The sequence below is a fragment of the Lissotriton vulgaris genome, chromosome 3_1, assembly GCF_964263255.1.
Source record: "Lissotriton vulgaris chromosome 3_1, aLisVul1.2, whole genome shotgun sequence".
Classification (NCBI taxonomy): domain Eukaryota; kingdom Metazoa; phylum Chordata; class Amphibia; order Caudata; family Salamandridae; genus Lissotriton; species Lissotriton vulgaris.
In genome coordinates, this window is record NC_141689.1 from 1,323,935,692 (window position 1) to 1,323,959,206 (window position 23,515).

A 23,515-nucleotide genomic window follows, 5' to 3' on the forward strand; every position below is an offset into this window, starting at 1 on the left:
CAAATTATACAGTCATCAAGCCAGTTGACATATAAGGAACAGGTAGGCCAGGTCCAAAAGGAGTACACAGCCAGGTATGGCCCACATCCCGGAGGCAGGGCGGCGTCACGGTGAACCTATTAAGCGAGTAAAGGGATTCGCACTTGTGCTTCAAAGATCAAGTAAACAATATCAATGTCTACGCCAATTTTCATTTATGATGCAGTTCCAACCTAAACAACAGTATAACAGTAACGAAGAACCCCATGAATGGCATTTTTGGCGCTGATCCGATCACATAAGGAGATGAAGGCAAGGGCCAATTAGAACGCGGTCCTCACAGTACAGTGTGGTCAAATGGGAATCACAACGAAAGACAGATGTATGCAACAAGGAATATCGGCATGGCACAGGGGACTGCTACACTACCTCCCGACACCCCGCCCCAGATCCCCCCCCATCATCATCAGACCCAGAGGAAGCGGAGGAAAACAGCTCAGCGCTGGTGGCGTCTGAATAATCCCCCTCCAGCCCCTCGCTACACATGGCTCTCCAGGCGAGTAAGTCATCCTGGAGTTTCCCATCCCTGCGAGTGCGCTGCATATGTGTCTCCTCTGCCAAGGCCCATTCCTTGGCGTCCCATAACCAACGAGGGATTTCAGGTGCCCTCCGGCCCATCCAGGTAATGGCCACCAGTCTCCTCGCCAGAACCAGCAGAAGTTGCAGTCATTTGTAAGACAGACCCTTCTTCCTGGGTTTGGGCACTAACGCTAGTAAACAGTGAAGCGGGTCTAGTTGCAACTTAAGATGTGTGATCGGGGTAATGTGAGCTACCACCCTGTTCCAAAAATCATGAACCAAGGGGCATTCCCAAGCCAGGTGAAGGAATCCCGCCCTTTCTGCACCACACCTAGGGCAATTATGGCTTCTATCCGAGGAAATACGGTGGAGGGAGGCAGGTGTCATATAAGTGCGATGGACAAAGTTAAAATGGATCAATTTGAAACGCGCATTGCAAGATACTTTATGAGTCAATAGTCCAATTCGCTTCCTCTGAGCCGGATCCAATTCAATCCCCAGGTCCGCTTCCCAAGCCACCCAAGCTGGCGCCAACGGGGGAGTCGAGTCTCTGCGTATGGCAGAGTAAAGGAGGGAAGTCAGGCGCCTACCTCTACCACAGAACAAAATGATGTCCAGGGTATTAGTGAGCTGGGGCACCTCTGGGAATTGGGGCCACATCATCCTGGCCACATCCCGAAGACATCCGTAATGCAAGTACTGGCCCTCACGGAGTCCAAAGGAGTCCGCCGCTCTCTCAAAGGACACAAAAGAGTCGTCCGGATAAAGATCCGCGAGGGTCTCGCAACCGCCCATGCGCCACTCTCGGAAAGACATATTTGCCTCCGTTTTGAGTATCGGGGCCAGGATCCAAAGGGAGAGCTCCCTGTGAAACGGCGCACGACGCAGAACCCGCGTAACGAACCGCTGCCAAATATTAGCCGTATGCCTGACGACATAGGGCAGAGTGTTATCAGCGCCCCGACCTTGCATGAGAGCCTCCTGTAAGTCCCTGTCCGAAGCCACACCCGCCAACAATGCCAATTCCCAGTTCTCGTCGTCAGCGAACCACCTGGCTGCCGGGAGAAGCTGCGCCGCATAGTAGTATAGATCAAACCTCGGGGTCTCTAGGCCGCCTTCTTCCCAACACTGCGTCACCGTACGCAACGCGACCCTGCTGCGTCCACCCGCCCAGAGCAGGGATGTGAGGAGTGAGTTCAGCGTACGAAACACCCGGGGAGGCAATGGGCATAGGGTATTTTGCAGCACATATAGGACTCTAGGAAGCATCACCATCTTGGCAACTGCCAGTCGTCCCATAAGGGAGAGAGGGAGTGTGTTCCAAAAAGCAATGGATTTACGGAGGGCCACAAGAATTTTGTCTATATTATGAGTCAAGAGAGCCTCATTGGAGGTGGCCACTTGAATACCCAGGTACCGGAATGCCAGACGTTCGCACCGGAGGCCCAAATAGTAAGAATCCGCATCCGGGTCGAGGACACCAGGAGTCAGTGGGAACACCAGGGACTTATTGACATTCATGCGCAGTCCAGAGGCTGCACCAAAGCGGTCCAAAAGCCGCAACAAAGCGGGGAGGGCCTCAACCGGAGAAGTCAGGTAGAAGAGCGCATCGTCGGCGTAGAGGGAGATGACATTGGTAGTATCCCCCACCACGATACCCCAGTCATGCAACTCCTTGCGGGCAGATACGGCCAGGGGCTCAATTGCAAGAGCAAATAGAAGGGGGGACAAAGGGCAACCCTGCCGGGTACCCCTCCCCAACGGCCATTCATCGGAGCGGGCTGAACCCAGACGCACCCTGGCCCGGGGCGCTCCATAGAGGTAGCGGATCCAGTCCCGAAATCCGGGACCAAATCCCATCTTTAAAAGCACATGCATCAGATAACCCCAATGCACCGTATCAAAGGCTTTAGCCAGGTCAACGGAGACCAACACATGGGGAGCCTCTCGCCCCCGGACCTCATGCAATATGTGATTCAGGCGACGCAAATTCATCGCCGTATTACGACCGGTGACAAAGCCACACTAGTCCGGGTGGACGAGCTGGGCCACGTGCGGGGCAAGGCGATTGGCCAGCAGCTTAGTCAGGATTTTTGCGTCTGAGTTTATCAATGTGATAGGACGGTAAGCAGCGGGGTCTGTTTTATCACCAGAAAAAGGAGGTGGGGGGGTCAAAAGGGGAAAGTTTAACGACCACGGTAGCTCAAACCCCTTTATCAACTGAAGAAACAAACAGGAGTTACCTGGTCAGATCGCTTACCTACGTGTTGTGTCATGCCCAAAAGACCACTAAACCAGCATGTCCTCACAGTGATAATACTGGGTTAGAAAAATTCCCATCAGCCCACCATTATTGGCGGAGTGTCGTCATGTGGGATGTAAACCATGAACCATAGTTTCTCCCAATGCACCTGGTAATGATGCGGAGATAGGTTCTGGAAGGTGTTGTTCTGAACCACAGTATTTCAGAGGTAGGACCGATGGAGTGCAGTGCTTGTGCAAAAGGAAACAAAAGTGAATAAAATTGGCTCCTGGGACAAAAAATATGTTTATTCAGTATTGTCCAGGGTCAAGAGTAAAAACAACGCCTCATAGTCTTAAGGAATAACTATGTCATGGCGTAGTGCGTGGAGGTCGACATGTTTCAGCTGGGAGGACAACTAGTCCAAGCTTTCTTCAGGACCATTAGATGTTACGCATCTGCACTATGTGAAACATAAAGTGTATTAACATTTTGGATTAATCCTACCAGATCTTTGAGCCCAAAGTATTCCCTGGTGTTTATCCAACTGGTCGTGATTTTCCCAACAATTCCTCTCCCACTCGGACGCTGGCCATTGGGGTACCGACGGACAGAGCGGGGCCTCCTTCTTCCCGAGTGGGTGCCGGGTAAGGTGAGGTGTTCTCCCACAGATCGTTGAACACGTCGAGTTGAATCTTGCCCGGAATCTCCCCTTTTTAAAGTGACAAACAGTGGTTTGTTGTGGACAGAAAGGCATTAGAGTTTATACACCTTAACCTAAATAGATAGGGTGTGTGTCTGGAATTAGATTGTGTAGTATCCAGACAAACTTTGTACTCATGTCTATTAGACGTAGGCTAAACATTGTCCAAGGTACAGGGATCTTTTGATATTGAATCTGATTGAGTGGAGGGCGATCCCAGGGGTACCTTTCTCTTCCCTCTTGGCTCCTGTGTGGTTTTCCGTGTCAAATATGGAGGCCAGGCAAGGGGTGGCATAATACATGCTGCAGCCCCTAGTAGGCCTTGGATGCACCTATGCCCTGGGTACCTGGGGTACACTGTTACAGGGGCCTATAAGGTGAACCAGATCCAATTCGTAATGCACCTAGAGTGCATTGGCATATAATTTAGAGAGAGAACAGCAGGCTGTGGGTCTGATTAGCAGGCCCACAGCCTCATTAAGTCATAAACCAGTGAAGCAAACATTTGGGGTGACCATAGGATAGCTGACCCTACTCGCCTACACAACCCCCCCCCCCCAAACGCAGGGACATTAGACTAACCTTGACCAGTTGTGTCTTCATGTTCTAAGTGGAAGTACCTGGAGAGACCATCTGCATTACCATGGTCAGTCCCTGGGCGGTGCTCCACTGTAAAGTCCATCCCCTGTAGGGAAATGGACCACCTGAGTAGTTTGGGGTTTTCACCCTTCATCTGATGAAGCCATAAGAGGGGCTTATGTTCGGTCTGAATCTTGAAGTGAGTGCCAAACAAGTATGGCCTCAACTTCTTCAGGGCCCACACCACAGCAAAGGCCTCCCTCTCAATAGCTGACCAACGTTTCTCTCTGGGGGTCAGCCTTCTGCTAATAAAAGCAATGGGCTGGTCTTGACCATCTACATTAAGTTGTGAAAGCACAGCTCCCACTCCCAACTCAGAAGCATCTGTTTGGACAATGAACACTCTTGAGTAGTCAGGACTCTTCAGGATAGGTGCAGAGCACATGGCCTTCTTCAGGTCATCAAATGCCTTTTGACAATTTATTGTCCACTGAACCTTTTTGGGCATCTTCTTGGATGTCAGATCATTAAGAGGAGTCACAATGGACCCATAGTTCTTAACAAACTTCCTGTAGTACCCAGTCAGGCCCAAGAAAGCTCTGACCTGAGTCTGGCTAGTTGGAGGGGACCAGTCCTTTATGGTCTGGATCTTACTCTCCAGTGGTTGAACTTGGCCTCCACCTACAAGGTGGCCCAAGTACACAACCTTACTCTGCCCTATCTGGAACTTGGTGGCCTTGATAGTGAGGCCTGCCTTTTGCAGAGCCTCTAGCACTTCCTTCAGGTGGACCAGGTGATCCTCCCAGGTGGAGCTGAAGACAGCAATATCATCCAGTTACGCTGCGCAAAAGTCATCCAACACAGTAAGAACTTGATTCACCAACCTTTGGAAGGTGGCAGGTGCATTTTTCAAACCATAGGGCATCACCACAAATTGGTAATGACCTCCTGGGGTAGAAAATGCAGTTTAGGCTTTGGATTCCTCAGCTAACCTGATTTGCCAATAGCCAGCTGTCAGATCAAATGTGCTCAAATATTTGGCAGAAGCCAACTTTTCAATGATCTCATCTGCCCTTGGAATAGGGTGTGCATCTGTCCTGGTGACAGCATTGAGTCCTCTGTAATCCACACAATACCTCATCTCTCTCTTGCCATCTTTGGTGTGAGGTTTGGGGACCAGAACCACTGGGCTAGCCCGGGGGCTCTCTGAAGGCTCAATAACACCTAATTCCAGCATCTTTTGCACCTCAGTCTTTATACAGTCCCTGACATGGTCAGGTTGCCTGTAAATCTTGCTTTTCACAGGAAGACTGTCACCAGTGTCCACCACATGGGTACACCAGTTAGTCTGACTGGGTGTCAAGGAGAGCATATGTCTATATGACTGTAAAACTTGTCTGCAGTCATTTTGCTGATGTTCAGTGAGGCTGCCATCTAAGGCCACACCATCAACTGAGCAATCTTCAGGGTTCTGAGTTAACAGGTCTGGGAGAGGGTCACTCTCTTCCTCCTGCCCCTCATCTGTAGCCATGAGCAAGCCCATGTCTGCCCTGTTAACATATGCCTTCAGTCTGTTGACATGGAGCACCCTGTGGGGGCTCCTGGGAGTTCCTAGGTCCACCAAGTAGGTAACCTCACCCTTCTTTTCAACAATTGAATGGGGTCCAGACCATTTGTCCTGGAGTGTTGCTGGGGCCACTGGCTCCAACACCCATACTTTCTGTCCAGGCTGGTACTCAGTCAAGACAGCCTTTTGGTCATGCCAAGCTTTCTGTAATTCTTGGCTAGCCTCAAGGTTTTTGGATGCCTTCTCCATATGCTCAGCCATCCTGGAGCGGAGACCAAGTACATAGTCCACTATGTCTTGTTTAGGCTTTTTGAGAGTTAACTCCCATCCTTCCTTCACCAGACATAGGGTGCCCAAACAACAATTCAAAGGGGCTGAAGCCAACCCTCTTTTGTGGGACCTCTCTGTAAGCAAACAGAAGGCAGGGTAGAAGAATGTCCCATCTCCGCCTGAGCTTTTCAGGTAATCCTTTGATCATACCCTTTAGGGTCTTGATGAATCTCACAACAAGCCCATTACACTGTGGATGATAAAGAGTGGTGAACTTGTAGTTGACACCACATTCCTTCCACATAGCTGTTAAGTATCCTGACATGAAGTTGGCACCTCTATCAGATACTACCTCCTTAGGAAACCCCACTCTGGAGAAAACTCCAAGTAAGGCCCTGGCCACAACAGGAGCTGTTGTGGTCCTAAGGGGAATTGCCTCTGGGTACCTGGTGACATGGTCCACCACCACCAAGGTTAGAAGGAAGCCCCTAAATTGCAGAGGTATAACCAACCTCCTGGTTGTACCAGGCTTGGGCTCTCTACCCTCTGAAAAAAGGAGCCCATCATCCCAATATACTTTATGGGTAGCTTGAGCATTCCCAGCAGCCTCAGCAGCAGCCTGCTGTCTGAGGGGTTCAAGGGAAGGACAGGTTAACTGAGCCTGCCCCAAGTCTGCCCGAGAAGGTCCCCCTGTCCCCAGAAACTCAACCTGATCAGGTTCAAGATCTTCAGGGACAGTTCCTTCAGGGGTCTCAAGATCATCTTCCTGTGAAGGCTGATCCTCACTTGTAGGCAGGTGGGAAGGCACAGCCTTTACCCTCCTGTTCTTCTTCTTGGAAGGTACTTGGTCCATTGTTCCAGGATCCAAGCCCTGAGGTTCAGAGAGGCACTTTTTGGCCTGTGATCTGGTCACAGCAAGGATATGTGATGATATCCCTAACATCTCTGCATGAGTCCTGTACTCAACTTCTGACCACAGAGAGCTCTCCAGGTCATTGCCCAACAAACATTCCACTGGGAGATCAGCACTAACCACAACTCTTTTTAGGCCAGTTACCCCTCCCCAGGAGAAATTAACAATTGCCACACGATGTGTAGTAGTGACATTGCTGGCATTGGTCACCAGGTAATTGTCACCTGGTATGTATTGTCCAGGGTCCACAAAGCTAGGTCTCACTGGCACATGTGTCCCTGTATGCTTGAGCCACTTTTTCATTAATCAAAGGTGTCTGTCTGTACTTGCCCAGATTACTGGGACTTATAGTAGGGGTCAAATCTATGTCCCCATCACAAATCAGAACAGCCTGTGTAGGGGTTCTGACTAGGCCAGAATCTCCCCCAGTGCCCAAGGTGATACCCACTACCCCCTTAGTTTGTGGACCAACACTGCCAACTGTACTAGTGGGTGCAGGTGCCTTAGGGGCTGCAGTGTTGGGGGCTCCACCCTTTATACACTCACTGGTCCAGTGAGAGGTGTTTTATGTGTACTACACCAGGGTTTTCGTTGACCTTCTTTCTTCCTCTTCTTGGAAGTTTTGGACCCACCCTCTGTATTAGTTTGGGGCCCTGTTGAAGACCTCTGGTCTTTAGCTTTCTGCTCCCCACCCTTCTGGTCTGTTTTCTTTTGGTCACCACCCTGGTTCTGGTTCCTTTGCTTAACCCTGGTTCTAACCGTCTGCCATCTTTCCCAATTCTTGGGGAGAGGTCAGATCTGAGTCAACCAAGTGTCAACCAAGTGTTAATGCAACTGCTGGTTCTGACAATTATTTAAAATTTGTTCTCTCATAAGCAAATTGTACAATCCTTCATAGTCTGTAACCTTACTTACCAGCAACCATCCCTCCAGAGCCTTAGTGGCACATTCAACAAATTCAAACCAGTCCCGAGTCTGTGTCTTCTGGGTCTCTCTGAACATTAACATGTACTGTTCAGCGGTTAAGCCTAACCCATCAATCAGAGCACTCTTCAGGACCAGGTAGTTTCTAGAATCCCCATCACTAACTGTGAGGAGTCTGTCTCTGCCTCTACCTTCAAAGGAGAGCCACAAGATTGCTGCCCACTGCTCCTGCGGGATCTGCTGTACTCTGCAGGCTCTCTCAAGTGCAGTCATCCATTTGTGGATATCATCCTCAGCTTTGTAGGGGGCACAATCTTACTCTGGTTTCTATTGTCATAGGACCTGTCTTTATCCTTGGGGATAATGCTGCCACCAGTGGATCCTAATCCACCCTCTCTAGGCTGTCTTGCTCTAGCAAGTTTCTCTTGGGCCAGGGCAACTTCCAGTTCCTCTTCTGGATCCTAAGCTGAGCCTCTCTCATGTTGGCCTCATGTTCCCTTCTGTGAGGGCTAGTCATCCCCCTTCTGGAGTGACCATGAGAACCTCTAGACGCTTGGGAGATGTTGGATTCACCTGAGGGATTCCTCCTCCGCCTGTGCTCCTGGTTAAGTCCACTTGGGGGTCTGAGTGGGTTTCCCCCTGACTCTGTCCCAAATAGGCTTAAGTTAGCCATGCCTCTGGCTGGCACCTGACTATTTCTGCCATCATCAGAATCACTGCTCTCCCCTTCTGTCTCCTCTTCTTCCTCCTCCTCCTCCTCCTCAGGCTGAGTATCCCCAGTGACTTGGTCTTCCTCATCTATCTGGACAACAGGGACAGGGGGGGTCAGTATTATCATCTTCAGTGGGAGAGCCTCCTTCAGCATTCCCTGTGGGGTCTGCTTTAGAGGTCTTAAGAGCTTCAGACTGGTCTAAAAGCTCTCTGAGGTGGTCTGTGGTAGGGGTTAGAACAGTCTTGAGACCTCTTAAGGTACAGAGCTGCCTCAGTTCTTTAAAGTTTAACATAGCAAATTTGGATGGTGACCTTGGAGGGTCACTCTCAACAGGGACAGGTCCAGTGGAACCCTCTGCTCCAGACATTGCTCTAGTGTGGGTGGATATGTTGCAATCTACCTACACTAGTGTTTACCTACTAAACCTATCTAGTAGTTGTAGTCATGGTGTGCTACTCCCTATCCTCTACAACAACTAAGTTCAGTAGAACTTAAGTATACTAGTCTTGTTTTATATGTACCTAGCAGGTACCTGTATGATCTTTCAAATGATAATCTCAAAGATTGTAATGGTAAAACAACAGCAAGCTCAAATCCCACCCGCTGCTCAACAATGTGAGAAGTTGCCTGGTATATGATGCTCACTAGTTCTAGCGATCACCTTGTACCATGCCAAGCAACCCTTATGATGATTGGTTGTAAGTCAACCTTATAGACCAGCTATCCTAGTAGCGTGGACAAAGCAGTCTTAGGCTAAACTCTTTAAAGGCATGTGAAGCAAGCTGTTTTACCATACACAATCCCCTTGAATACCAAATGAAAGGACACCACACAGATATATATTGAATATATATATATATATTTACTACAAATCTCCCCTATACTCTTTATGAGCACAAAAGCAAATGCGTTAAAACAAAACACAGTTTAAATATACAAAAGTTGCACAATATGGATGAGCCCTAGGGGCCACCTAAACCATATACTAAAATAGTGGTATAAGTACCATGAATCTGAAAGGAAGTAGGCCTAGGGCCTGGGGAATCGCTGGAGCTGTTCGGGACTAAAAGTGAAGAAGTCCGGAAAGGCCCGCGAGACTCGGGTGCAGCGCATAAAGCACACGCATACACCAATGCAATGTCAAAGGTGCGTAAAAGTTACAAAGTTAGTGAAAAGGGAACCTTCCGGATGACCTAGAACCTATCAACTTGGAACATAGACACTAGAGGTGTATTGCTACACAGGGGCACCGGAGTGCCAGGTTTACCTCACCCACAGGAAGCGGGTGCATATGTCTCAAAGTGTGTCGGGTTTCGTCGCGCTGGTCTATGGAGCCTGTAGATGAAGATGCTGCAAGCGGGTCGTCGAGGAGAGTTCCGGTGGATCCAAGGGTGGATCTGAAGAGGTGAAGACCTGAAAGCAGAGGGGACAATGTTCAAAGTCACTAGCCAGTGACTACCGTGGAACCAGGATGGAACTAGGCGATGTCGGGTGCAAACAGGCGAAGAGGTGAAGATTGTCTCTGCAGCCACGAGGACACGAAGAGGTCGAGGACGTCCAGGCGTCGGTTACGAGCTGTCCCACGAAGGCTCTAGCTGATGGCGGTGTCGGCTTCTTGATCGGAGCAAACAGGTCTTGGCTAATGCAACACTTAAACAAAGAGAGAGTAAGGGAAGCTTATTCACACAAGGGTGTGAATGGAGAGTACTCCTGGTCCCATGGACTAGTATTAGTAAACAAGAAAGGAGTACCACCTCAAGGGATTACTCGAAAGGTGATCTGAATGAGGACAGATGATGAAGCTGGACAAAGGGAGACAGGAGTCTTCCTTAGGTTATAATAAACCCCTCACTCACCACCTAGTGGTGACATGCTTCATCATCGGGGCCACCCCGAAGGCCGAGTGCCAACAGGGTGTGCTGCAACACCTGGAATACAGTGGAGCGGGTTCTTGCGAGTGGTGCAGAAAAAATGTTAAAAAATGTCCTGGTATATCTATGACAAATGGATTTTATTTTAAGATTACTGGACATTAAATAAAAACGTGTTGCGATACAATTACAGTGAGTTATGACTGTGTGTATCAGTATGTGCAAGGTCTACATGTTTCTACCCATACATAGCAGTTAGCCGGGTTTTCTTCAGGACCGAAAGGAAAATGGGGGGGTCAGATTACACTAACACCCTGCCAGCCCTAGATTCCTGAGCCTTATCTACAAAAATCTGTAGTAGGCTGATGCTTCAAAACCCTAAAATAGGGTATGAAGAAAATATAAAAAAAGACTCCTCACGGGGGGTCTTAAGGCATCACGGGATGAAGGGAGGGTGGCCTCCGGTTTAGAAACATATTAGTTATCCAGGAGGAAAAAGGCACGTCACCTATAAACCTCTCGGCATACGGAGAGGTGTATAGGTGACTTCAAAGCGTGCTTGGGCATTTTGTCCTTAAACTCAAAAAGCATAACTTGTGAGGCTCAGATATGGATATGTCTGTAAAAGTGGCATCAAAGCTTATTCTCATCTTCAGGGTAGACATTCCCAAGTACTTCACAGTTGACAATTTTGGAGAACACTCTAGTTGAAAAACATGACAAGCAATAGGTCTCGCAGCATTAAAGTTTGAGTTATTAGCATTGTATATGACAATGTGTTGCATTACATTTTTAGCAAAGTCTGTATTGGTGTATAAAGATGATTTGCAAGATGATAGCTGTTGAAAAATATTAAGCAATGTTGGCAATAATATTATATTCTAATTATATTGTAAAATGTAAATTGATACTTGTATAGCGCACTACTCACCCGCAAGGGTCTCAAGGCGCTTGTACGAATACCGCTGTGGAACCCATCCTGGCTTTCCCTGTGAGGCGTCCACTCCTGGGCACCCCGAAGGTAGAGGCCAGGCATCCTTAGCATTGTGGGGGCCGTTGTGGAGATTAAGCAAGCTATTGCCCAGACTTGCAGAGTGGGACTCCATGATTGGAATAGGCACCGAAGCGAGAATTATCAGGTCCGTGGAATTTTGAGCCCAAGACCCGCCGAGGCGGGGAATTGAACCCTGGTCTCGGGCTAGACCTCTGCATCAGGGTCTGCCGCTCTAAGCATGTTTCCTTCCCAGTGAAAGAATTGGCTTTGTAGTTTGGTTTGCCCTGTTTCCATCATGCACTGGGATAGGAACAGACTAATTTGCATATAGCCAGGTTCTGAGCTGGGATGGTGCAGTGAGCTAAAAAACGGTGTTGGATCTAGCCCTGATCTCTTGACTGGGTGAGAGTATTCTGCTTAATTCAGAAACTCTGTCCATCACCACCCCTTGTTGTTTAATTATTTTGTCCACCATAAGCGTGGAAGGGTATACTCAGATGTGAGTCCCTTGCTCATTGCACCATCAGGATTCAAGCAAGCCGGGCCGAAGACGGCTGTAATGCCAGAAACCGGTCCCCGGAAGCTTGTTTCCTTCCCAGTGAAAGAATTGGCTTTGTAGTTTGGTTTGCCCTGTTCCCATCATGCACTGGGACAGGAACAGACTAATTTGCATATAGCCAGGTTCTGAGCTGGGATGGTGCAGTGAGCTACAAAACGGTGTTGGATCTAGCCCTGATCTCTTGACTGGGTGAGAGTATTCTGCTTAATTCAGAAACTCTGTCCATCACCACCCCTTGTTGTTTAATTATTTTGTCCACCATAAGCATGGAAGGGTATACTCAGATGTGAGTCCCTTGCTCATTGCACCATCAGGATTCAAGCAAGCCGGGCCGAAGACGGCTGTAATACCAGAAACCGGTCCCCGGAAGCTTGTTTCCTTCCCAGTGAAAGAATTGGCTTTGTAGTTTGGTTTGCCCTGTTCCCATCATGCACTGGGACAAAAACAGACTAATTTGCATATAGCCAGGTTCTGAGCTGGGATGGTGCAGTGAGCTAAAAAACGGTGTTGGATCTAGCCCTGATCTCTTGACTGGGTGAGAGTATTCTGCTTGATTCAGAAACTCTGTCCATCACCACCCCTTGTTGTTTAATTATTTTGTCCACCATAAGCGTGGAAGGGTATACTCAGATGTGAGTCCCTTGCTCATTGCACCATCAGGATTCAAGCAAGCCGGGCCGAAGACGGCTGTAATGCCAGAATCCGGTCCCCGGAAGCTTGTTTCCTTCCCAGTGAAAGAATTGGCTTTGTAGTTTGGTTTGCCCTGTTCCCATCATGCACTGGGACAGGAACAGACTAATTTGCATATAGCCAGGTTCTGAGCTGGGATGGTGCAGTGAGCTAAAAAACGGTGTTGGATCTAGCCCTGATCTCTTGACTGGGTGAGAGTATTCTGCTTAATTCAGAAACTCTGTCCATCACCACCCCTTGTTGTTTAATTATTTTGTCCACCATAAGCGTGGAAGGGTATACTCAGATGTGAGTCCCTTGCTCATTGCACCATCAGGATTCAAGCAAGCCGGGCCGAAGACGGCTGTAATGCCAGAAACCGGTCCCCGGAAGCTTGTTTCCTTCCCAGTGAAAGAATTGGCTTTGTAGTTTGGTTTGCTCTGTTCCCATCATGCACCGGGACAGGAACAGACTAATTTGCATATAGCCAGGTTCTGAGCTGGGATGGTGCAGTGAGCTAAAAAACGGTGTTGGATCTAGCCCTGATCTCTTGACTGGGTGAGAGTATTCTGCTTAATTCAGAAACTCTGTCCATCACCACCCCTTGTTGTTTAATTGCTCTAACCATTGAGCCACACTTCTCCATTGTAAGTTACTGTTGTAGTTATAAGCATTTTGGTTGCGCATAGTGATGTTGTGGTGCCCCTGAGTGATGCTGTGGTGGTGCTGAGTGATGCTGTGGTGATGCGATAGATAGTGAGCTCGATAGATAGAGGGAGGGCGAAAGATAGAAGGAGGGCGAGCGATAGAGGGGGGAGAGAGATAGAGGGGGGCGAGAGAGAGATAGAGGGAGGCGAGAGAGAGATAGATGGAGGGCGAGAGAGAGATAGATGGAGGGCGAGAGAGAGATAGATGGAGGGCGAGAGAGAGATAGATGGAGGGGGAGAGAGAGATAGTGGGAGGGCGAGAGAGGGATGGAGTGTGGGCGCGGGATGGAGTGTGGGCGCGGGATGGAGTGTGGGCGTGGGATGGATTGTGGGCGTGGGATGGAGTGTGGGATGAGGGTTGGAGTGTGGGTGAGGGATGAGGGATGGAGTGTGGGGTGAGGGATGGAGTGTGGGGTGAGGGATGGAGTGTGGGGTGAGGGATGGAGTGTGGGGCGAGGGATGGAGTGATGGATGGATGGATGGATGGATGGAGTGGGGGATGGATGGGGTGTTGGAAGGAGTGGGGGATGGATGGAGTAGGAGGATGGATGGATGCATGGATGGAGTGGGGGGATGGATGGATGGAGTGGGGGATGGATGGAGTGGGGGATGGATGGATGGAGTGGGAGGGATGGATAGATGGGAGGGATGGATGGATGGAGTGGGAGGGATGGATGGATGGAGTGGGGGGGATGGATGGAGTGGGGGGATGGATGGAGTGGGGGGATGGATGGAGTTGGGGATCAATGGATGGAGTGGGGGGATGGAGTGGGAGGATGGAGTGGGGGATCAATGGATGGAGTGGGGGGATGGATGTTGGATGGAGTGGGGGGATGGAGTGGGGGAATGGATGGATGGAGTGGGGGATGGATGGATGGAGTGGGGATGGATGGATGGAGTTGGGGGATGGATGGATGGATGGAGTGGGGGGGATGGATGGATGGATGGAGTGGGGGGGATGGATGGATGGATGGAGTGGGGGGTTGGATGGAAACACTACAGAAAACATAAGCTCTTGTGAGTTAGAAGGCCAAGATTACTATGGGCAGTCAGAGATGCAGGGTGAGGCAGGGCTTTAAGTGGGAATACAAGCATTTGCAAGGCAATAGGTCTTGCATTAATTAAGTTTGAGCTATTGGCATTGCTAAATATTGCAACACCAATTGCAACAAAAGTATATAAATTGTAGGCCAAAAAAAAATTTGTATTTATTTTTGTAGCAATGGTGGAATGCTGCGCTTTAGATGAATATGTTTAAAAGTAAAGTGCGCAATACTGCGATTGCTACAATAGTTAATTGTGGATGCGTTAACGAGGAACACATTTTATTTACAACTAATAGGGACAGGTGGTGACAAAGTTGGAATATCACTAACTCTTTAACAGAAACCACACAGATGTGCTTGAAAATATAGTAAAGGGTGGGCTTTGTTATTAAAGAGCCTAAACCGAAGCTTTTTTCAAGTGTTTACTGCAACAGCGCTGAACTATTTTGTGAATGTACAAACAAGGACGCCCAATATAAACATTGGATTTCACGTACCTAAAGTGAGGGAATTACAGCCTTCAGAGAGCAAAGCCAGAAACGGCGGGGGGCGCCACCTCTAAATGTTAGGGCGGGGGTTATAATATCACCAAGTCAATGGAACATCGTACCTTGAGTCTTCCACTCATCTAAACTTCTCGGTGCCATGTTGGGTGAAGAGCTCCCAGGGGAGAGGCACGTGACCTATGCTCCCTGCCCACGGACAGTGAACCCTCACAATGGCCTACTCACGAGAGGGCACTGCAGCAACCAATGTCAAAGCTGTTATTAGTTCTGGCATCGCTTAGGGACTCCATGCCAGCGGATGAATAGCTCCCAGAAAGGGTCGGCAGAGAAGTCCACAGAACATAAAAAGCACATCTGCATGGCAGTGGAACGGGCTTCCTGTAATCAGTAGGAAATTCGATAAAGTGTTAACTTTGAAAAGAAATTGAAGACGTGGAGACAGTGACTTGTGCAGGATCACACAGTTTGTTACAACTGGTAAGCGGGGCTCTGATAACAGCCGCTAGGGCACATTCCATGCCAGGGCACGTAGTGGCCTCTCCTCTGCAGCACCCTTTCTCCACAAACAGCAGTCAGTGCCCTTCAGTCCCCGTGTATCGCCCCAGTACTAAAGCGTGTGGCAATTAGAGAAGCATTTTTTGTTGTCTTTCCACGCAGGACGCCAAAACCACATCCTATTTTGTTTCCTCCAGTTGGACAAGTTGCTGTTCGCTCCTCCAGTTCTCCTTTTCCCGGTGAGCACAGGAAGAGGGGGGTTCCCAGGAGCTGCAGAACAATATTGAGCTCCCGAGCATGGGGGCAGGGATGAGTTGGCACAGGGGAGCAGATCCGTTCTTCTGAAATCCCCAAAGTGTGTGCAAATGTAAAACAGATGCACAGGCGAGCAGCGTATGGAAAAAACAAACACCAGGCCCGCCGCTGAGGGGGCCTTTGCGAGATAGCTCTGTCCTCCCACAACATGATTCTTACTTTTATTTATTTACTAACTTAGTAGTTTTATAAAGCGCTACGTCGCCTTTCTGAGCTTTGGTGCATCAAGTGATTTGACAGAATGTTTGAGGGTTCAGAGGCTGCCAGAGAGCCTGTGCCCCCGGGCTCCCAGTGCCCGCCCTTACTGTGTGCTTAAAGTGCCGAGGGGGATCAGCTGTGCACACAACGTGCCAAGTCTTGCTCGGTGTCAGAGAGGGGACAGCGTCTGCAGGGAGCTTGGCCGCTGCTCATGAATGCTTTGGGCGGAGAACATTAAAAGCAAGTCCATGCTGGACACCACGGCGAAAGGGACATTCATATCACTAACTTTTAGAGCGCTTTAATCAAAGAGCTATACAAACCCACACAATTATTGAGTGGCACAGGAGTTATGTGATGATGTAAAAACAACAAAAAGCACTGGTCAAGCCAATAGGTCTCGAGTCCGAGGTGCGTGTAGGCACTCAACACCATAACATAAATGAAGGTAGTACACATCCTTGAACTTATAGATCCAAACATCAAACCACTGACTCAGTCTTGCCTTCGCCTACTTTCCCACCCACACTGAAACCCTCCCCACAATCACTCAACAGGCATATGCAGGATCAATTAAAAGAAAGCAGAAAAAGAAACTAAGTCATTACCTATCTGTGGTAGGCGCTTACTTGAAGTAAAAGAAATTGCGGAAAATGAATCATGGCGGAGGGTGCTGGCCCTTTTGGAGTGATATTGTTCATAGTCTTAGATAACTAGACAATTCATGATCAGCGGAGCACGGGATCAAATAGCTCCTTTAGTTAATTAGACTTTTCGCGGACAAGGGCGCCTCTGCGCGCATAGCCGATGACCCAGCTTGTAAAGTAGACTATATGGCTCTCAAAGTCTACCACGGTCGTATCAAGAAATCATCTTGTAACTTTTATACTAACAAAATCCAGTCTACCCGGAATCCTCTTGTGAAAGGCTCACCATTGTTAAGTCCCTCTCTTCGCTATCTCTAGTCCCAGTCTCTACTTCAACATCAGAGAAAACGAAACCTATCGAAACCTTCCGTCTTCTGAAGCTCCACCTGGAGGCGCAGTGGTGACGCGGGGCTTCCATGCCCGAGGGAGAGCCCCGCGGAGGATGCAGAAGTCCGGTGTGGCGGTAAGTGGGCCTTAGTTGTAGGGGGGGGCTGATCTCGGTGCGCTTGTGTGTGTGTGCGCGCCCGTGTGCGTATGTGTGCGATGGCGGGGGGTGTCTCTGTATGTGTGCATGCGTGTATGTGCGCTCGTGTGTGTGTGTCCCCGTGTGTGCGCATTCGTGTGTGAAAGCAGGGGGAGGTGTGCCTGTGTGTGTTGGAGCTTCCCAGGAGACAGGAGATGGCCACAGCGTGCGCGTTCGCGCGTGCGGCCCTCTGCGATCCGATTTTTGAAGATGCGCGTGGCCATCTCTTGTCTCCTGGAAAGCTGAGTCGCTGACAATAGGTCTCTGGCGAGACAGCGTTCGCGCTGTAAACGCCACGGGACCTATAAAAAAATCACAGAAACCAGCTCTAGATCCCTGTTGAGGAGCACATAAAAGATGGAACTAACTTCAGGACCCTGCTGTGTAGCTCCAGTGGTGTCACACCTGCGCTGCATCCAGCACAGAGCTGGAGACAGTTTATCTGCTCACATGGCAAAGCTTCAGAAACATTTTTTGGGATCTGGCACCTGTGAATGTTCAAAAAGTGAGGAATCTGCAGGTAAAAATATTGCACTTGCACTTACAAAACAAAGAACCACCAAAGGGTTTGTTCCAGAGTGTTCTATGAGCTTGGCTGTTAATAATTTCCAGCACCTACACTCTTCAGTTCACATCTATTTGGCAACTACAAATACATAGCGCATCGGTCATTACTGAGAACTCCTAAAGCTTCACTGCTACTTCCCGCCAATTACTTAACCAATTCGTTCTTTACACTAAAGTTATCAAATAGGCATGTCCCTTCAGTTTTAAAAGTATGAAAGTAAGAAGAACCCCCTAAATGTTGGCAGTATATAACCACCTAACACAACTCTAAAACATGTGCACATCGCTTCAGCAGCAAATTAGAAGCAGTAATATTGGAGCATATCTCTTTCCTCTAAACACCACACTCACTATGGCCACACAGGCCATCCTCGATAAATGCACCTTTCTAATGACTGGTTTTCAACCCCTCCTGGAAAATGCAACGGATGCTACAATCATCTCAATTATGCACTACACAAATACAAGATAACGTCATCAAATGTGAGTAACATAAAACTAGGCAAACCTTTATTGTCTTTAGAGAAGAAAGCAGTAATTTGTTTTAGGGTACGCGGTACAGAATCTGAAAACATGTCTACAAAGAAACGTTACACCCAAGTCATCATTATGATTTAAAAAATAAACCTTCAATTCATGAAGACATACGGTCTATTAAACTGAATGTGTATAAACTGTCTCTAATAGCGAAACTGTTGGTTTACATCCCTTTGTGATCGATGTATATATATTAAACAGACTCTACTATTTTTGTAGAGCCCCGCAACCCTGACATACAAAAAAGAGATATTTCCTTTCAGTTGCAGTGTTGTCGATCATTTTCGGAAGCGTTTGAAAAGAGGATGGACATGTTTGCCACCAGAAGCCTTGTTTTTAGCTGCTTGGTATTCAAAGTAAACGGCATCATCTGCCCCAGACATTGAGCTCATTGTTCCAGTGCGACGATTCATCTGGAGAAAAAGAAAATAAGTGTTATGTTTCTCTTGAAAAAGTAAAAACTCAAGCATTTGACTGAGGAATAATACTGTTTAAACAGCCCTGTGCTGGGTGAACAATGGATAAGAACATATCATTTTAAACAATTGGGATACTTAAAATGGTATTTGATTGAGCTGTGCTATGGGCACGAATTTCATACCCAGGTCTAAAAGGAAGATCATCCTGGAGCCATTCTGAAGTCATTCGATGACTTCAGCCAGGCTATTCCTGCAATTATCTGGGGAAGTCATCCAAAGACAGCCTGAAATATGCTTACAGGGATAAATATTTAAATGAGATGACTCTAGAGTCATCAGAGAAACTACCCAGGATTAGTGCCAGATTATTTCAGTGGAAAAGATATGATGATCATTTACTACTGCAGGAGGATCTCATGATGATTTTAGGATTAGGGTGGATTACTCCAAGATGGGTGCCTAATTACTTCAGTGGAAAACATGTGATGATCTTGTACTGCTGTAGGACGATCTTGTGATGATTTCAGGATTAGGCTGGGTTATTCCAGGATGATTTTATGAGTATTTCAGGATGGGGCTGTATTCTTACAAAATGATCAAGTGAGGACTTGAGAAAGAGCCTGTATTACTCAAGTATTTTCGCAAAGTAACTTTATAATGGGACTGTATTATTCGATGATCACTTTATGATGGAGATGTATTACTCCAAGACCGTGTTCACCAAAATGTGAGTTGCAAGCTGATTTTTGGTGAGTCAGAAAAGTCAGAATAACAAAGATGCCTTTAAACTCTGTGTTTAACTGTCACGTTTGCTGACTATTCAAAGACAGATGTCAATGTAAAGCTGCTTTAATATTTTAATATGGGGACTGGTGTTTACTTTTCTTTCTCTGACAGCAAAGTAAGGGGAGTTTTTAAAGTACAATATGTGGCAATGTAGGTTTTTTTCCAAATACACAATAACATGCAAATACCGGTAAATGAACAAAATTCATCCAGTAATCAGAAAAGCAAAACCTAAGCACTAGTTTGTAATTCTGAAGTGTACTGGAAACAGATTTTAATAGGATCAAAACAAATCAAGACACTTACTTGATGATGCATCAATGATAAATATTTACAGAAACCGGATTTCCACTTTAAGATGTGTGTGCTACATATTTTATTAATAAAACGACGTCTGTGCAAATATAGTAGTTATTTTAATGGAAAATGTGCTGCCTGTAAATGCAAATTCACTACCACACAACGCTTTAGTTACATCCAAAAAGCACTCTGCCTCATATCCGTTAATGGTGAATGGGATACCCACACAGAACCAGGGAAGGATGTAGTGGCCCCCACGCCAATGGCAGCCCTCCTCCCGGCTGAGCTGCCTCAAGACCGGAATGATGTACAGACTAGGCCCACTACATGCTGGGCATGGACAAGAATGAGAAAGAAAGGTGGAGCAACAAATACACACCACACATTTCTACCACACACAATTCAGCAACTAACAATTCAAAACCAGCCCACATAATTCCACTCTGCACCACTCCAAAACACATGGGTAAAAGCCATCATCATGGTCACAACGCTTTTCAATAAATTGTTAGCTGTGTTTGACTTATCGTAGGCAGTATTATTTGTGCGGTTTAAAATGTCTGTGTTCCCAGAGCATGTTCTACTGCCAGGGATTTATTAGTGTGAGGAGCTAAATATAGTAGGATAACACTCATAATAAGTGTGAGAAGTAGGCCTGATGTATGATGTCCACAGTTCTGTGGGCACCTTGTATCAGTCCAAACAATCCCTTATGGTGGTGGTTGTAAAGTCAACCTTATAGACAAGCTATCCTAGGGGTAGCATGGACTAAGCAGTCTTAGGCTAAACTCAAGAGGGCATGTGAAGCCAGCTGTTTTACCATATGCAATCTTATAATATCTTATAATATCAAATGAAAGGACACCACACAAGTTATATATTATAAAAATATATGTATTTATTTCTAGAATAATCCCCTTAACTCTTTATGAGCATAGGGGCACAAGTGTTAAACAAAGGACACAGTATAACATACAATTAGCTGCACAATTATGGATAGGCCGGGTGGCCACTCAAACCATATATTAAGAAAGTGGTATAAGTACCACGTCACGAACAATGAACAGGACTAGGGCCTTAGGAATCGCTGGGCCTACACTGAACTAACGAAGGTTAGGTCGGGAGAGGCCCACAGGATACGGGTGCAGTCTCTATAGGCAACCGCGTTTACCATACAAGTCAATGGTGCATAAAAATCAGAAAGTTATAGGTTTCAGAGACTTCCGACTGGACTAGAACTTAGCCACTTAAAACTAGGACACTAGAGGTGTAATCCCCTATGGGAGCACCAGAGTTAACTCGTTACCTCACCCACAGGAAGTGGGTGCATAGGTGCCAAAGTGTGTCGGGTTTCATCGTGGAGTTCTATGGAGCTTGTAGATGAAGATGCTGCAGGCGGCCAGGAGAGAAGAGTCCGGTTGGATCCAAGGGTGGATCGAAGATGTAGAGTACCTGAAAGCAGAGGGGACAGAGTTCAGGTCACTAGCCAGTGACCAGCGAGGAACCAGGAAGGAACCAGGCGATGTCAGGTTGCAATCAGGTGATGTCGAGGTGTTCGTCTCCGCTGCCACGTGGACCAGGAAGGATCGAGGATGCCCAGCTGGTGAACACGAGCTGTCCCACGAAGGCTCTTGCTGTCGGCGGTGTCGGTACTCGATTCGGAGTCACCAAGCCTTGGCAAAGGCAACCCACGCAGGATTCGAAAATGTCTTCCTGATCGGACCGGGAAGGTCAGATCAATGCTTCCTTTTCAGGGGAGCTGGGGCCAGTCTGGAGCAACCAGACCAGTAGTGTAGTTTCGTAGTTTCATCATCACAGAGGCCACTAGCCACGGGCAAGCGGCCGGACAACGCGTCGAGCAGGAAAATGAAAAGGGTCCCACGCAGAACTCAGCGAGTGTGGAGAGGTGATCTTCGGTGCAAAAGCTGCTCAGGGGTGGGGCTTCTCGTACCCCAAAGCACAGCGTCGAGGGAGCCTCGGGAGCTGCACAGGAAGCACTTAGTCGACTTTTCAAGATGGCCGGTCCCACGTCTCTCGTCGCCTTCACGGGTCTAAGCTTTGCTAGGACTGTGGATCGGGCTGTTGGAAGTCTGGGAGTCCAGGTCTTGTCGGTCTCTGTCGTTCGAGCTCCGGCGGGAGCAACGGCAAAGAAAGTCTTGTCGCGCTGATGGTGCCTGCTTGCACAGGGTGGCCACTCCTTGACCACAAGGGAGATTCTTCAGTCTTCTACGTCGAGTAGGATGTCGAAGGGGCCAGATGTATGTTTCAAAGTTTCAGTCAGGATGATCTAACTTGCATTGGCACAGCTCCTACCTTTATTCCAAATCAAGGGGCTGGATCACCTGCTAGGTCCCTCCTATGGGTGGAACCTGGGTAGGGGGTGGTTACACCCCTTTCCCTTTGTCCAGTTTTGCGCTAGAGCTGGGGCTGGTGTGCCCCAGAACCGGTTTGACCGGATTATGCAAGGGGAAGCCTTGTGCGCCCCAGGGACTGTCTCGTTTCTTTCAGCCCTCCCTGCCCCAATACACTATCTCCTGTCTGGGGTGGTGTAGCACCTCCCTGCGACAGGAAACCCTTTGTCCAGGCCTCCTCTGCCAAGTTTCGGTCAGCAGCAGGAGGTCAGACTTGTGTCGGTGGCAGCAGCATCCATATTGTGATGCTGAGGCTCTGGTTAGGATTAACCGCGTTTTAGTAAAGTAATATGTCTTCTCCCTCTAGAAGGGTGGAATGCTATCCCCCGTCGACAGGACTTTAGAGGGGATAGTATTCCAAATTGTATGACACCTTACACGACCTGTTTTGATAAAGCCAAACCAAAGTTAGCACATAACCGCGATGGATTATAAGGCACTTAATAGTATATGGTATGGCATTATCCCGGAACAGCTTAGGGAGTTGTTCCCGACAGCTGCAGACAGGCTCAGCTCATGCTCGAGCACCATCTCACGTAAAACCAAGCACTCTGCCTCCAGGATTGATAAGGCCTGCCATAGGAGTGACTTATAGGTTTGTGTGTGTCCAGATATAGGTTTAGATATAGGTATACTATATCTAAGCAAGCAACTTGCCCCAGCTGAGTGATCAGCCAGTTGTGTCAATTTAAGAACCAGCCAGAGGTGGCAAAAGTTATGCTGCAGCCCCTGGTAGGCCTTGGATGCACCTATGCCCTTGGCACCTATGGTACACCGTATAGGGGCTGACAAGGTGTCCAGTACCAATTTGGTTATGTACCTATAGTACATGTCTGTGAATTTAGAGAGCGAACAGCAGGCTGTGGGTCTGATTAGCAGGCCCACAGCCACATTAAGTCGAAAACCAGTAAAGCAAAAAGCAAAAATTGGGGTGACCATAGGATAGCAGACCCTACAATCCACCAAGTCAGCAAAGACTTAGACTGCATTTCAGCTGGAGGAATCTCCCTTGAAGTGAAGGAGTCACTTCCCTACATCAGCTGGCATCCCTACGACGATGACCAGCTTGCTAATCCTGTTGTCCCACGGACAGCATACGGCTCTTTAACACAGGTGGTGTTTTGTTGATTCTCCAGAGGCCTGACCAGTCTTCCCTGCAAGTGGGGTGGCCGTAATCCCTCGCCAGCTGACATGAACTGCCTCCCTGTGCACCGCGTCCGATTGCCATTGAAAAAGAGTGTTGGCTCTCTTCTCGAAAGATCTTCAAGCTCCAAGTAGCCCCAGCATCAACATTGCATAGCCCTAAGAACAATGTCCAGCCTGCATACTCCGCACCGTGGGCCTTCATCTTCTGTGTGCTCTGGAGGCATCCCTGGAACTCCGTGACTGCTGTCAGTGGTTCTGCGAGGAGGCTCCATCAATTCCTGCTGGCACCATCTCACATAAAACCAAGCACTCTGCCTCCAGGATTGTTCAGGCCTGCCATAGGAGTGACTT

At 48.2% G+C, this 23,515-nt stretch overlaps 1 protein-coding gene across 3 annotated transcripts in view; it reads right to left on the reverse strand.

Annotated features, from left to right (window-relative positions):
* Positions 1–18,047: 18,047 nt before the first annotated feature.
* The window catches only part of ERCC3 (ERCC excision repair 3, TFIIH core complex helicase subunit), a 1,672,020-nt gene continuing 1,666,552 nt past the window's right edge, over positions 18,048–23,515 (reverse strand). For all 3 annotated transcript variants that reach the window (XM_086961802.1, XM_086961803.1, XM_086961804.1), the window contains one exon: positions 18,048–18,515. In XM_086961802.1, coding sequence (XP_086817928.1) covers positions 18,381–18,515 — 135 coding nt within the window. In that variant the 3' untranslated portion in view covers positions 18,048–18,380. The remainder of the gene's footprint in view (positions 18,516–23,515) is intronic.